Source organism: Bremia lactucae, linkage group LG6 (assembly GCF_004359215.1).
Source record: "Bremia lactucae strain SF5 linkage group LG6, whole genome shotgun sequence".
In the NCBI taxonomy this organism is placed as follows: domain Eukaryota; phylum Oomycota; class Peronosporomycetes; order Peronosporales; family Peronosporaceae; genus Bremia; species Bremia lactucae.
Genome location: NC_090615.1, coordinates 5,321,206 through 5,337,487, shown reverse-complemented (window position 1 = coordinate 5,337,487; position 16,282 = coordinate 5,321,206). Strand labels below are relative to the sequence as shown.

Genomic DNA, 16,282 nt, shown 5'->3' with positions numbered 1-16,282 from the left:
CAACAGATGGACACATGAGGTAAAAACACCGAATCAAAGCGTCAAACGAGTTAAAGTATCCTGCCCCGACAAAGCTCTTATGCTGCTACTGCCAGTGTTGCCGAGTTATCCCATTTATCGAGCCATATCTTGTAGCTGACGGCCGATAAGATAGCGTTCGTTGCGAATTGATTCGCAAAGATTTGACAGCCATCGAGTCATTTGTGAGTGTAACTGAAGGAATCCAACTACGGCACCAACGAAAAGTATAGACAGCGCCAAAGTATCTTCCTCCACCAGTGTCCCCTGAGAGGAAAAGATCAGTAGTATCAACGATGATAACAACCATGACGCTACAAGCATTCCCGCTAGACACACCACAAGGGGCTGCAACACGTTTGTTTGAAAACATTCCACGTCAAAACACTTTTCACCAACATTTTCCAAACGATGCCACACACCCATATTTTCATATACCTTTACATGAAACTGAAGTTGTCGGTGCGCTTTACGAAGCGAAGAGAGAAAGCCTACCGGCTCGACTGCAACTGCAGCAGCTCCCTCTCTTTGCCGTAAATGTTCGTCTTCCTCTTCTTCCATTTCATTATCATCGAGTTCGCCTTCAAATAGTTCATTCGCATGATTTGCATCCACAAAACCATCTTCATCAACTCGCAAGTCCTCGAGAGCTGCTTGCCGTTCATTGCGACGTCGATTCCCACGCTTTAAACGATACGAACATACTACCCATGCAAAAAGATTGAGCAACAAATACCCATTCATAAAACGCTCCAAGGTCGTCGCGTGTGCGCTAGTAAAACACAGCGACAGCAATTGGCCCAGCAGAAACGGACACACAACGACCCAGCCTACAATACAAATGACAGCGTTCTTTGACGTCCCATTTCGAACTGCATACCCCCGCTCGACCAATTTTGGATCAATTCGATTCTTTGAAAGGTTCAAAATGTCGAGAATATGAATGCTGTGAGCAAAATACCAAACAATTTGAACCCCCGAGGCCATCACAAGTGGATCGTGATATATTCCAGTCATTCGCTCCAATGGTCCCATGCAAATGCGACCGGCCCAAAACGACCCAAACACAAAGATGCCAATCACAAGCACGCTAACTGCCCACGCAAACAAAGCTAGTCCCGCAAGTCGAAGCCAAAGATTCGATGGTGTCTCTCGTGGGAGCAAGGAATACTCAAGCAACTGTGGATTTTCCATACCATTCTCCGGCCACGGAAGATAACGATGACCATGCGCACGCAAGTCTTCTGGAGGCTGCTGCGCACGGGGGTGGAATTGAAGCGGCGGTGGGGGTAATACAATCACTTGAGACTTGAGCTGGTCATTTACAGTCATCTCGACTCGAGTCTGTGGTAAAAGGTAGTCTGTCAAGCCCAACCAATTGCTTGCAAACACAATGCCTGCATGTTGAAACCTTCCAATGTCATTCTTTGCGTGTTCCAAGACACTAAGCACGACAAGGTGAATAACAAGGAGCTCCAGCGGTACTTGAATTTCGGAACTATAATGCTGAAAACGAAGCGTCAATGGAAATAACGACGGCATCAGAGAGCTTGCGACGCGCACAGGAGTATACACGAGTACAAGCAATAGCGCTGCATAAATCACAAGCGATAAAACCATACGACGAGCGTGCATGATGCAACTCTCACTTAATAACGAACGCAGCAAGTCCGGATGATCTTCTTGTGGTCGAATCACCTTGGCAAAAATATCCGGATGAGCAACTTCCCGTATTTGCAAGACCGAGACGGTCACGAAGAGCATAAAGGTGATGCCGAGTACCCAATGCACCATCAAAGCACAGACCATGTTTTGCATACAAAACGCGATTCGATCTTGCACATGAATCATGAATAAGTGAAGCGTCGCCAAATCAATGCAAAACCCCAACAGAATCGGCAAAATCACCATCTTGAGCAACAATAGCGACGATACTTTCACAATTGCCGTTAAACACCGCAACGCCCATAAAAGACCATCCATAAGTGGACGATGAATATAAGTCGACGCCGTACGGACCATGAATCGCCACAATACAATTGTCATACAAATAGAAACATAGCCCATAAGACACGTACAGATATCCGCTAACTGCAAGCAGTCGCCATGTTCTTTCGCCATTTCAACCGATTGCAGCATTGTCTTGACAACATACGTGCCAATCGATAGCTCCTGATCTGTCGTCGTTTCGAGCGTTAAAAGAGCTGCAGCACCCGTCGAAATGACTGGTAACGAGGCAACAATCCTCGCTCCTGCAGACAATAACGTACTTCCAAGTGTGTACGGAATAAACGCAAAAAGCCCGAGATACGCTCCATTAAATGCTAGTAACCACGACACGTTCCGGAATAGCACAATTATATCGCCACGAAGTCCCAAGAGTTCGTCCATTGCAATATTGATTTCCATGTGTTCAAATTCATCTTCCCACTCCCGTGGATTTGGAATTGGATCCACGCGATTACGAGCCGCTCGTCCTCGTTCAATAGGAGCTTGTAGCAACTCGGGGGCGTCTCGAAGTGGTCGACGTTGTCGTAATCCGTGCTGTGGCTCTGGAACAGGGTCCACAACGTCCTCAAGCGGTGCAACACCAGGCTCTGGATGCAATGGCACCGCATTTCCAAGTGGTTCAGCTCGATCCACGTCTCCAGCCCACTCTTCATCGTCGGATAAAGCATCGACTTCAGCATGATCGTCCAAATTGCCCAATCTTCGAGGCGCTCCTTCCATTAAAACGCGTACTTGCCGTTCAGCATCAAGTTCTACGCCTTCGTGATGACCTTCATCAAGCGGTACACGTGGTCGCCGAAGCCGAGCGTCGTCCTGACGGCGCAAAGGCACTTGTGGCGCTTCCTCCTCGGCGACTGCCATCTCGTTTTCAATATGATCCATATAAAACCGAAGGAAATCGGCAAAGGACATTAATGCGAGAAATGAAAAAATGATGCAAACTGTGAGCAATACACCCGCGTAAATATCCGCTTGTAACGACGACGCGTCGAGGCGCTCGGAGAAGTTTACATTAATCATAGCTGAAGCACGTAAGAGCCACATGCGATAGAGCCAGCTTGTACACCATGGGGCGACAGTGAGCCAGAGCACACACACGAGCGCCGCACGAAGCGCAAATGGAAGCCATTTCAAACCCACGACGCCGAGCCCAGTGGACAATAGTTCAGTCCACGGAAGCACGTCCGGCGCATTAATGTCGTACAGAGGCGTAAATGTAAATTCGTGGCCACAGAGTTCACAGAACGTCTTGCCCGAGTGCTCAAGCCACTGTTCAAGACAATCCGAGTGCGTGAAACGAATGCTTCCGCTACATTTACACGGTGCGTAGAGCCGGCGGTCGGGCTCGGCTTCACTGCGGCACACGCGACACTCAAGTTCGTCGTCCTCGACGCTTTCGGAGGCAGGCGGAGGCGGCAGAGTGACGGGCACGTCGGAAACAGGACGCAGGTCCACCATGGCGCAAGAGAGTTGTGAAAAGTGAGCGGAAAAGAAGAGCTCCGGTGGGGGAAGCTGGACTACGCGCAACTTTCGCGTTACATCGACGTGAATGGGTCGGTATACGAAGGATGAGATCAAATTATATTGCGTAATCAGATTAAACACCGATATTGTGTAAAATATTTTTTTTTTCCGATGGTTTTTTACACCACATTTAGAAAAGAAAGGCATTTTTACGATTATACCTACAAGTTCTTATGCGTTTCTATATAAAATACGGTTATAGTACCAAAATGCTATGACATATTCTAAAGCTAAGTCGCAATTTGTTTTCCTGTTTGTTGCTTTATTAAGGGTCGTCGCGCCAGATTTTCGATAGAAAAAGCTGCTCCGTTCAGCTCACAAGCGATATTTAGACGATCGGCACTCGCGCTGGAAAGGCTTATGTCAACTAAGTAAGACGCATGATGTCGAGTCGGTGAACTTGTTTTTTGAATTTCGTTTTTTTTGGAAATAACATAATTAGGATTTTTTAATTTGTTGTAGGTTGTAAGATAGCTTAACGAAAAACGCGTGTTTTGGATTTTTTAAAAAAATTCTTATTTTATATTTTACCTAATTTACCTAATGAATATAAAATCATATTTAATTCTAAAAAAAAATATTTTAAATTTTAAAATAAACGATATTTTTTTTTTCAAATTAAAAACACTTGCTAGTGAGACTCATAATTCGGCTAAGTCGACGTCATTACTTTGCCATCTCCGTCTAGGACACATTAATTACGGCACCTTGAAAATTATTTCTTAAAATTTCTTGCTACCGGAGTCGACATTGGATCTGTCAAGCAATTAGGGATTTGTGAAGGCTGTGATAAGGCAAAAAGACTCGTGTCAAAGTTAGTCTGTTTGTGCGGATAGCTTAGCCTCAGCTGAAATTCGTCCATAGCAATATTTGGACTGATGAGGATTTTACTTTTGGCGGAATGAAGTAATTGTTACTTTCATTGATGATAAGACTCGGCACTGCGCGGTGTAGCTTATGCGCAACAAATTTGAAGTCGTCAGCAAATTTGTACATTTTGTAAAGCTTGCTGAGAACATGACCGGCAGGTGCTTCGGATTAACAACGGCGGTTAGTACAAGTTCCCTGCAGTATTCAGCAGATGTAGATGACCCCCCTTATGGTTAAGATACGTGACATTATACCTTTTTGTCTTAACTAGGTGAGCCGAGAAGATGACTGAGTAATCTTCTTAGCGAAATCGGATGCATATGTGTATTGTGTCAAAATCTTCTGTGAAAGTCGAAGGTCGAGGTCATGTGGATGTCGTTCTAGTTTAAATTTGAGGTAATGTGGAAAAAATTCCAATCTGTCGAGATGATATGCGGGGAAATTGCTGCGTCAGTCATAGAGCTGGCTTACTCGATTTAACACCCACCTAGGTGGGGACGCACATCTCAATTTTACTTAGATATCATTGAGATAAAGCACTAAAGTGATTTTGCGCCGTGCAAGCCGTTGACCGTAGCTGGAAGACGTGGCTACACAAACGTTTGTAATTGATCTTCTTTTTCCCTTAGCCAAATGAAGTTATCTTCTGGCATCTCACGGACTCAATTAGTTAAAACGAAGACAATGTTTACCATGACTCGTGGCAAGAAGCTTGATCAGGAGAAGTCGGGGCATACAGCAATGTACTCGAAATCGTAAAAATTGATACGAGGGTTCTTGAAATATCAGTCAGAAAGTGGCTGGTAATATATCGCGAAAGCGTTTACCACAAAAGTTTGATAGAAACTTCGTACCCGCATGAAGAGTCGAGTATTTCAAAAATGAAGAGACTGGCCATTCAGTTGTAGTAATGAACTCGTGAAACTGCAATTGTAACCAGAAAGTATATACCTCACAAACGCGTGATGGAAGAACTGAATTAGTTCCGTAGTTTAGTAATGAAGAGATGATAGTCGAAGTTGAAATCTTTCAAATAAACACTGATGTTTAAATGTTGAAAGTGATCTTGTACCGTGTCCAGTAAAGTTAAGTTGTAACTTCATCTTGAAGTCAAGAAAATGGTTCGATAATCAGATAAAGCAAGTTTGAGGCGAGTGTTTAGCATCTGGTGAAGAAGTCGAATGGGTCGCTATTGTGAAAACGATTCCACTCGTGTTTAAATGAATTAAGTTGGAATTTGCTTTTGGACGAGTTCGTCTTGTGCGGGTGCTTAAGAGTCTTAAAAAGCAATTGTAAATGCAGGCGAATCATCGTAAGACATTGCCTAAAAACACCGATGAATGCAAGGCAAGGTGCGTCATAAATTGCCTTATTACGATTGATACATAGAGTCCGAAGAATGCAGCATCGAAAATTGTTGAACATACAAGTAATTAATGTAGTTCCAAACTTGGCATGATGTTGGGTTGGAACCTTAAGGTCGATGAGAAAAAGAGTTTGTTCCCAGTGTATAGATGTTCCAAAAATCCATTCGAGCGGATGAAGGAAAAAACGCCAGATGTACTTGACTGTGTAACAATCCCATCGCACATGTTGTGGAGTTTCAAATATTAAACAGCCATGAATACAATGAATGTCTGAAGTATACCAGTCATACTTATAACGGAAACCCAATCCGTTCTGTTGTAATCTAAACAGGAACTGTGCGAGTATTGGACGAATGTCTTGGTGAAGCTTTCGTTGGGTAAGCCAAAAGTCGCTAGATGAGTTGCTGGTGTGTAGACCCAATAGTCCCAGCGGTAGCGGCGGGGTTAAGTTCGTGTGAAGTAGACGACGAATTAATTTGTTGGTGCAGTAAATTATGTCATATCCATCGAATGTCCAACTGTGAAAAGCCGAAAGCATGCATTCTGGTGGAGACGGATATATAGCGAAGGTGCCATAGTGAGGAGGTACTGTTATTCTTGGTGCAAAACGTTCCACAACACGAGTTAATGATCGAGTAAATTGAATGGATGAGTATAGTAAAGCCGAACGGAGCAGGTCTGTATCGATACCCGGTTATAACAAATAAAAAAAGTTGTAAGGCGGCGAAGACCTTGACGTGAAAGGTATTGCGAGGCTTTGTGGTGCAGTAAAGCAAGAGTTTTACTTCCAGATGTAAATCGAAGAAAGTTGTTATTCCATAATGGCCAGGTTAGTTTAGTATAATTGGGTTCGCGTTCGTGAGTTTGAGCATAATTTTAGTACTCCAAAGAGCAAGCGCCTGTTGCCAATATTGAGGTTAATTTTCCAACGAGATGTAGTCCTTATAGACTGGAAAGGCACATACAGAATCTTTAAACCGATGGCTTGGCCTTGAAGTGCATAGTCAAAAGCAGCGCGAGCCGGAAGAAACCATTTAGAAGGAGAGCTCACTCTTGTCCTGCAGTGTTTAATAAGTTGTCGGATCAAGTTGACCTGAAGGAGTTCGATCAAATCAGCAACAGTATGAAGGTCTAGACGCCCAGCATTAACTGGTGCGGAATACCATTTGCTTGAAAATTTGGCTTCGAGTTGGCGTATAGTGTGTGGTTCGTGATGGGGTATTGTTAATAAAGTTTCGTATTAGTGGGTCGAAAAGTTTTAGTTCCGATCGAGAAACGACTTGACACTCATTAAATGCCACAGTATGGATTGGATCATAAAGTGCAAGCTCGCCAGCGCCAAGTTACACAGAGCCTTTGAAAGCGGACAAGCAATTTGTTTAACTAGACGCTTGGACGATTCTGTGTTCCCACCAAGATGCCAAGGAGCGTGGTTTTCTCGTCGGTATTTAAAACCCGAGTCCCTAAGGTACGGATGTATCAATTAAGCAAGAGTCGAGAATTTTCCATGGTTGAAACGGAAAGATGACAGTTTTATCCATGTTTAGTTGCATCCCAGTTGCGTCACAGCAATCTTGAACTCATGCAAGACATAATGAAGCTTGATTAAGGTCGTTGACGATGCCTGTAACGTCGTCAGCGAAGCTAAGGATGTGATGAAACTGCCCCGAATCTTGATGAAAAAAATCTTGATACTTGGCTCGAAGATAACATAGTAGTGGCTCTCCCCCCCCTTATGGAATCGGCACCCCCTAAATTATATAAGGTAACCGGTAAAGCAACACACCCGTAACTACGGGTGTGTTGCTATTACAGGGAGTTTTCTTACTATGACCAATTGAAGAGCTCGTAAGCATCATGTGATCTCTTCAAGTACGAGTTCGCTTGAAAACAAAGGTTGCATTTGCCACGCCGTGTTACTCGCTTAAGAGCTTATTACATATCCTGTCCAAAACCTATGAGCCTCTCGTATATAGAGAGCGAGAACTTCGCTCTTTGGTTTTACAAACGATTACAAAAATGCAGTCATTGTCAAAAAAACGGACCACTACGCCTGCCCCACGCCAAGTGGAGCGAAACGATCAACCTCCCGCTAGGAACAGCGGATGGCGCGCATCCGACGCTGTTACGAAATTGGAAAGGCGAGGGGGATGTCAAAATTGAACGGGGTCAGAAGTAGGTGGAGCGCCCTAGTGATCCAGCTACGTCATAAGAATTGGCAGGTCTTTTGACGAAAGTTGCTCCTCATAAACAACATTGTGTGGAACTGCCCCAGGTGATGAGGTTAACCTCATCACCTTGAAAATTACTGTTACAGATGCGCCTGTACTGTTACAGATGCGCCTGTTGCTAGGCGCGCTATTGAGCGCGATACACCTCTAACGAGGATAATAGCGCGCCTAGCAACAGGCGCATCAGTAACAGTAAGGAGATGTGTAGTTAGTTTCTTATGCACGTGAAAGGTAAACAGTACGATGATGGTTTCATCGTACTGGAATTGGATGACAAATCTGATGTTATCCTTGGATTACCATAGCTCACAAAGTACGAGTCATATATACACTGGTAGCATCAAGCCGTGACGATGCCTGCCTCTCACATCAACTAGTCATCTGATGAACGTCTTGGAGCGTCCACAAGCGTTTGGATTTCCTACGAGTGAGTGCGATGGCCTCACTTGTGATATGGCGTTTGCACGACTGCACAAGACCTCAGCGTGACAGCCCATCACACTGTGAAATTGATCCCGACGGCTGTGCACAGGCACAGGCAGCGTCAAAGATCCGCCATTGTGACGTGGTCATAGTTTTCGACGGCTGTGCACAAGCACAGGCGGCGTCGAAGATCGACGACTCGAATATGTTGAGTGGTACGAAAGAAGATACTTGTTTAGAAAGCAACTTCCCGGAAATTTTGAAACGCCTGTCTATAAGAGACAGTGCAAAAATGCTAGTTCGACTGGAGATTCGATCGTAGAGGACCTTGCGGTGATTGCGCAACCACAGCTAGAGGCAGTTCGAGAGGTTAATCCCTAAAAAAACTTGAGAGAATAAGTCCCGAAAATTCTGCGAGATAAGTCTTAGAAAAACTGTGGTCAATGGTTCCCAGGTACCTTTGAAAATAAGTTCCAACTAGGATACTGAGACATTAAATGTCTTAGCTAACAACGGATTACGTGTAAGCGCTTATATACTTGATCTTATAGCGCCTCCGAAGTTGACTTCGGAGATAACTTAATTACAAACGCTAGAGCCGAAACGGTTCTTGCATGATTTGCGTAGAGGCTGAGTCAAGAGAATTGCGTACTTGTCACAGACGACAAGTTCGTGGACGATATTCGGTCGGCAATAGTATTTCCTGGGAACGAACGGGTTCTCAGCAGCTTATCGATGGACGAAAGTGTCTTCGGTAAAATACTCAGATTGAACGTTTTATGTCCCAATCCTTGGAATCGTTAGTATGAATCCTTTGTATAAGAATTTGAGGATGTATTTACTGAATCCGTACCGTGCAAGTTGCCTAAGGATAAAAGCACTCGACACGAAATCGACCTGATACCAGTTTCAAATACTTTCATGAAGCAGTGACCATTACCTCGTGAAGAAGTATTACCGATCGATAAATTCTTTGCCGATCGCTTAGCGGCGAGCCATGTGAGCGAGTCAACCTCCCTATATGGGTCTTCGACCTTCTGTGTGCGTAAAGCAACAGGAGGGAGGCGGATTGTGCATGCGTTCAATAGATTAGACGCTGCAACGGCACTGACTTAAACGGCGATACCACGAAAAGACGTGATTTAATGGTGGTATGTCAAAGAATACCATATTTTCGTCAATGGATCTGATGGATAGATTCTTATGCGTGAACAGGATATCCCGTTCAAAGCCGTAAGCCTTCAAGCGGAATGCCATGTGAATGTCTAGTTATGCCACAGGGTTAAGTAATACCCCTGCAACATTCAATAGATGTGTGATCAATCTATTGAGATCGGTGCACGATTTCGCATCGAGTTATTTTAATGACGTCTTCGTTCATATCAGAGCCATGAACGGAAAGTCGGACGTTGAAGTACATCGTACCCACGTCCGAAGGTTCTTACACTTATGCATAAGCGTAAGTTGTAAGCAAATCTCAAGAAGTGTATATTCGCTTCAAGCGAAATACCACATCTTGCGTGCATCGTAGGTAAACACGGTGCACGCCCTGATTCGAAAAAGATCGAGGCGATCACCGACTGGCCTGTGCCACTCGATGTGAAGGGACTTCGAAGTTCCTCAGCTTAGCGGCGTACTTACACAAGTACCCCCGCAATGATGCCGAAATGACAGTACGTATTTCTTCTTTGGTGAAGAAAACTATGAAGAAGTCATGGAACGCAGCGTTCCTTTGAGGGTATCCAGCAAAGCTTGATGCAATCGCCAATCCTGGCGATTGCGGACCATGACAGATCATCTGTGACGCCAGCAATTTTGCAATCGGCTGTGCGTTAATGCAATATGACACAGACTGCGCAGAGCGCGTCGTTTGCTATCAATCGCGTCAGCTTCATTTAGTTAAACAAGTTAATATGGTGCATGACAAAAAACTCGTCGCCATGAAATATGCTCTGGCTAAGTTTAGGGTCTATCTCTTGGGAGATCGAACATTCATTGTTTGTACGGACGATGCCTCTTTCCGCACGACCATAAACAGTCCACACTTCTCGCAAATAATGGCGAGATGGTAGTCTTTCTTCGCGGAGTTTAACTTCTTCGTAAATCAGAACGACACTCTGTCGTCGCTGATGCTCTCGCGCCGGCCCGATTTTGAGCCGGCTGGGCAATCAACAGTGAAGGTAAGCCCACTGTAGCAATAAAAACAGTGAGCATGAGCCCAATGTTGCAACAATAAATTTTTCGCCATAAACATTATTTGACGAAGTCAGAGGAGCCGGTCTATCGTTTCGCCTCGTGAAGAACAAACACAATGTCGGATTATTGATTTTGTGAAGAAACAGGGCATCTTTTGCTAGTACTGACAACAGTATCAGTCAACCTACACTGATTACAGTGAAGGTGGGGTGCTTCGATAACATCACGGACAAGACATGCAGAGGAAGATTTTAAGTAGCTAAGAAGTCGAATAGAACTAATGTCATATTGCGTCAATATTACCAAATTTGGTGTTATCGGAACAATTAAGTCAAAATTAGTAAGTATAATACTTTTATACTTCTTTATTTATTTCCTATTATAAGAAACCATATTTATTATTCCTGTTATAGAAAATAATTTTTATGTACCGGGATACCCCGTTACAACCTTCCTAAACAACAGTCAATATTTTGACTGATGTAGAGTGACAAAGAGTATTATTATGCATCTCTCGGTAAAGTAGCACATGTTGGTTCTATTTTAATTCCAACTTTAATTGCGCATGGTTTCGAAATCCTTGAGCGTAGCCTGTGAAGCCGCAAATTTGGCAGTTGCACGGCTCAGTGTAGCTGCTAGTGATGCAAGCATTTTAGTAGACGCTAATGCAACTACTGTAAGGAGTCGTCACCTCCTACTCCTATTGGACGAGTCGGCGTCATCGCTCGACTCAGTGGCAACTACTAAGGCCTCTGGGTTACCCGAAACCGCGTCCGTTGGACCTACTAATTCAAACGTGACAACCAAAGAGGTCATGTCGACGTTATTGACCATTCGTCAAACTGTCTTTATGCGGAGTCATCTTGTGATGGCTCCATGGACGATGATATATCTGGCGACGTCAGAATGCATCACCAGGAACGAAGTGATCGTGAAGGTCACTTCGGTGAGCATAGAACTGGTGGTGCTAGTATGCGTCACCAGGGATGGAGTGATTCTAAGGATCATTTCGAGCGTAACGTTAGCGTTAACGATATCATGGACCAACGGGATAGATACCGCAATGCTTTGCGGTTCGCTCCCGAAAGAAACCTGTTAGCTCTCTCCGGGCAACTTGTCTCGTTGGCCTGGTATGACCGGCGGTCGCTACAAAATTTCGTTATTCAACTCATCTATACAAGGCTGGCGAGGACGAAACAAAATTCTTTATCAATACCTTTTTCTGGCATCTATAGTAAACATGCAAGCGGGCAAAGGATGTCACTCCTTTGTTATAAGCTTGGAAGAATCCGTACAGAATGTGCAAAGCCTGGGACGCGAGGCCTGGCTTGACGAACTGGATGGTATCCGTGACCGGTTCAAAAACGGGCCGTACTCGGTGCACGCTACAAGCTGCACCGTTTGTCCAGAGAGGCTGAGTTACCTTGCCTCTCGTGGTTGGACCCATGTCGCTGCTGCTTGAAGGGTGCTGATCATGCCTTTAAGGAGGCATACTCCTTATAAGATCTCTCATTAAAGGACGCTCATCTCTTGTGAGATGCGCTAACAGATTGAAAACCTTCAATCATTTTACGAGCGTGGAGGGCGCTCGTTCTCGGTAAAAATATTATCAAGATTTTCTTAATGATAGTTGGACCCTCTGTGGAAGACGATGGGCCTCGTCGTACTGTCGAATGAGACGCGAAACGTCCATAGTTAGTTGATTACGAGGTTCCCAGCTATCACGCGAGGGTGGATACCCTCGCCAACGAACAAGGTAATTTGTTCGAACCCCTTCACTCCACGGTGGGGTTTCAACTGGGCAACGCTTGTCACGACTAGAATCAGGTGGGAAAATCGAATTCGACTCATTTGCCGTACCCGAGTCATCACCGTGACTTGGATCACGTCCTCCGATATTTATAAGAGGACTTTGATTAAGAACGATCTCGTCGTCGCGAGCTAGCGACGACGGTCGACGGTGATTCTCGTGAACAGTTGCAAAACTATGCACGTGTTGCGGTTAATCAACTAGCGAACGAATGGACACAGCAGTCCCTTCAAAACGAGCTTATGACAGCTCGTCAAAAGTCTTTATTCTTGGAGGATGTAGTGCAACGTCTGATTCGTGAGAACTAGACTCTGTCCCAAGACTATCATGCTTTGTCTCGACCATAAGCCGCGCCGGCTTGATTCGGAACCGGAAGAAGCTTCGTACTGATATCATGGGCGGAAACATCCGACATAAAATGTAGAACTCGTACGCATCCTACGATGCAGCTCGATCGTGTACGCATTGCCTTGGTGGTGCAGTACACGAAACGGACCGATATACCTGGCCAGTATTTTTTTAGTGCCCACATTCGTCAGTACATGTTTAGGTAGGTTTACCGTAGACAGATGGGCTAGATCACTAGCTTTAAAATAAAAGACCGTTTGCTCTTCTATTTTTGCAGAGTTCCGTTTCTGTCGGTTCACCGCATCAGCGATGAAATCCTGTACGAAACGGACCACTGCTTCTATAGCCAGCAGAAATTCTCCTGCTTACTATAACGGGGCACTGCCGACTTCTACTGCTTCAGTACAAGTCCACTTCGAACTGCTTTAGTGCGAGTGGTGCCTTACGTCACTTCGCGTCGACACCAGTACGTACAAAGAAAGACTCTCTTTAAACTTTCTTTATAGAGGATTAAAAGTAAACTATATTTAATATAATTTAGTTCTTCTGTTTCTATCTATTAAACACTGACTTAATTATAAACTAGTACCAAACAAGTAATTAGTCCGATCTGTCTCTCTCTTTGCGCGCGTCCAGTGCTGAATGGGCCGTGGAGCAAGTAGAGGTAAAGGTCTATATCTTTCAATGGATAAGCTTTCGAATGTTACTATGTGAAGTAATATTCTTCAAATATTATCAACCTTTTCGATAATATAATAACTTACAACCTTTGGGTGTTCAGTTCATGGAACGATACACCCCGTTACACTTACTCGGTTATACTTTTGTTGTCAGTGCGCCCGGTGCGATGTTATTCTCCTCCTATAGTGGGAGCAGTATTGTTCTCGCTAATATTATTGTTTTTGATGCTGAGTATTTCAGCATCGTTATCAAAGTCAGCAGTAGCCTTATTCCTATTTCTGAGTTTGTTAACTTCAATGCTGATTTGAACCATCATTGGTATCCTTCGCATTGACCGCAGAGTCAATGCGTGATAAGCAAGAACTAGATTGTTGTTAGCTCGAGCGAGTTTCTATACGTGGATGGCGTAAGCCATTCATATCTGAATCGTTGATGGCAAATTCTGCCATCCGCAAGAAATCGGTCCAACTCGTAAGAGAGTGGACGTATCCACGAAGTATCTCTTCGAGGATATGATTTGCACGTTCTGTCTGACATTCAGTTTCAGGATAGTCAGAAGTTGACATTTTCAACTGTGTTTCAAGTGATTTGAACACAGATTGCCAAAACCTCGCCATTAACAGGGTGTTTTAATATAGAACCAGTCTACGGGGTAACCCACGGAGTCGAAATATTGTGTCAACAAAGACATGCGCACAGCCTTTGGCTGAGATCGACTCCTGGACCGCAGCAAGGTGTACTATCTTGCTGAAACGGTTAGCAAACATAAGAATACCACTATTTTTGTGATCGTCTTCGGGATATCCGAAGACTAATCCATTGATAGGACTACCAACAATCTGCCGGAACAGGCAGAGGTTGTAACGGAGCTCGGGTTGAAGCTGACAAATTTCGGAAGCACGTATATACTTATGGCAAATTCATACGCCAGAACAAATCGCGACTTATCGTAAAATAAGCCTTCCCACGTCCACGATAACTACTTATTGGCGCATCGTGGCACTCATACATGATTCTTAAACGCAAATTAATATGGGTGGGGATGACGACTCGAGGCTTGCGCCAACAATGGCTGTGGAATGCAGTAACCGATTGCGTGTTCTCAATCGATCTGTTGAGAATTGAAACAATTTCGACAATCCTTTTAAGTATAGTTGTGATCGGCTCTTAAGGTGGTGATCCATCAAACATTTTAGAGCCTTATCCATCAGCCGTTGATATGCTTGCAAGGAGGGTGGCGCACTACCCAAAGGGCATGAGATCGATAAAACTAAGTATGAGACTAAACGATAATAAAAATATGTCGATTGTCCTCGAAAGTTATAGCAACGCCGATTTCGCCGCAGACAAGAATACCGGAAGTCACTGACCGGAAGTATGACGGTATGGCGGTCAGATGGAGTGCCAAGAAATAGGGTGGCGTATTTCTATCGACGATGGAATTTGAATTTGTGGCGGCATCGGAGGTAGTCCCAGAGCTTTAAGGCGTGCGCGAAACGTTATGTGAATTTAGCATGGTGCCACAATTGCCCATGCTAATGCATGTGGACAATTAGACTGCTATGCGGCAGCTTAAATAAAGAGCTTCGTCGCTCAAGAGGAAACTTATTGACAATAAATCAAATTTGTTTGTAGTTTTACCCGTCGTGGAACTGTGCTGCACCGTATGTGCGGTCGGAGCATATGCTAGCCGATTTGCTGACCATGGCGCTCGATGCGACCAAGCTCGCTGAATTACGTATTTAGTGCATGTCGAATTGGACGGTAAGTTTTAGCTGAGATGAAGTGTTAATAATTGCATTACTCTGGTGTTGGATAAGTCGTTCTACGCTACTTACGAACATGCCTGAAGAGGCGTGTTAAGAAAGACGAAGTAGGGGCCAACGACTTGGCGCCTGAAGGAGCTTTGGTCAGCTTTGGCTGTAAGCAACAGCTCGGATATGTAACGGGGCACCCTTTGCTAGTACTGGTAACAGTACTAGTCAACCTACACTGATTACAGTTAAGGTGGGGTGGCTCGGTTACTTCACGTACACGGCGTGCAGAGGAAGATTGCAGGCAGCTAAGTAGTTTTAGCTACCAAAAGTTAGTCCTAAGATTTTTAGATAGAGAAAGTAGAACTGTATTAATGTATTAAGTTCCTATGTAACGTACCTCTATCTAGTATTGACTTAATCATATTAATAACAAACTATGCATGGCGCCTACCTTGTGCACCGCACAATCGTGTCTTATAAAGATTGGCGGGTGTAACGGGCTAAAGTTGCCCTAATGTTACACTGTTCCCGTTAAGTACACTTGGTGTACTTAAGGGGATGATCAATTACCGAAATACAGTAATTAGACCTACCACTCGGGTGTGGTTCACATTTGTGAGCTACCCTTGTGTATGTGGTGCACATAGGTGCATTCACATTAGAAGGGATGACGGCTAGCGTTATCCGTTACGCGAGGTATCTAGAAAGGTACGCTCGCAATACATATCTACAGAGGTAAGAAAATAAGTATTATTATTTAATTCAATTAAAAATAAATCAGTCTGAAAACTGCCCGCCGACAGCGGGGTTGATATAAACTAATAAACCAATTAATAAAACCAATGTTTAATTGCGTCAATATTACCAAAAGTGCTAATATTGGAACTATTTAGTCAAAATTAATAAAAATAATAATGTGGTACTTCTTATTGTATTTCCTCTCATAGGAAATGATATTTGTTTTTTCTCTTATTAGAAATAAAATATTTTTGTAACATGACACCATGTTACAGCTCCGACCATGCTTCGCTTCGACGGCCAGGTCGC

The 16,282-nt window shown here is 44.1% G+C and overlaps 1 protein-coding gene across 1 annotated transcript; it reads right to left on the bottom strand.

The window, feature by feature from the left end:
• Nucleotides 1-114: 114 nt before the first annotated feature.
• Nucleotides 115-3,486, bottom strand: CCR75_000329 (uncharacterized protein; the record flags this gene model as incomplete). Its single annotated transcript, XM_067958437.1, has 1 exon — nt 115-3,486. The coding sequence occupies one exon, from the start codon at nt 3,484-3,486 to the stop codon at nt 115-117; it is 3,372 nt and encodes a 1,123-aa protein (XP_067818408.1).
• Between the last annotated feature and the right edge of the window lie 12,796 nt (nt 3,487-16,282).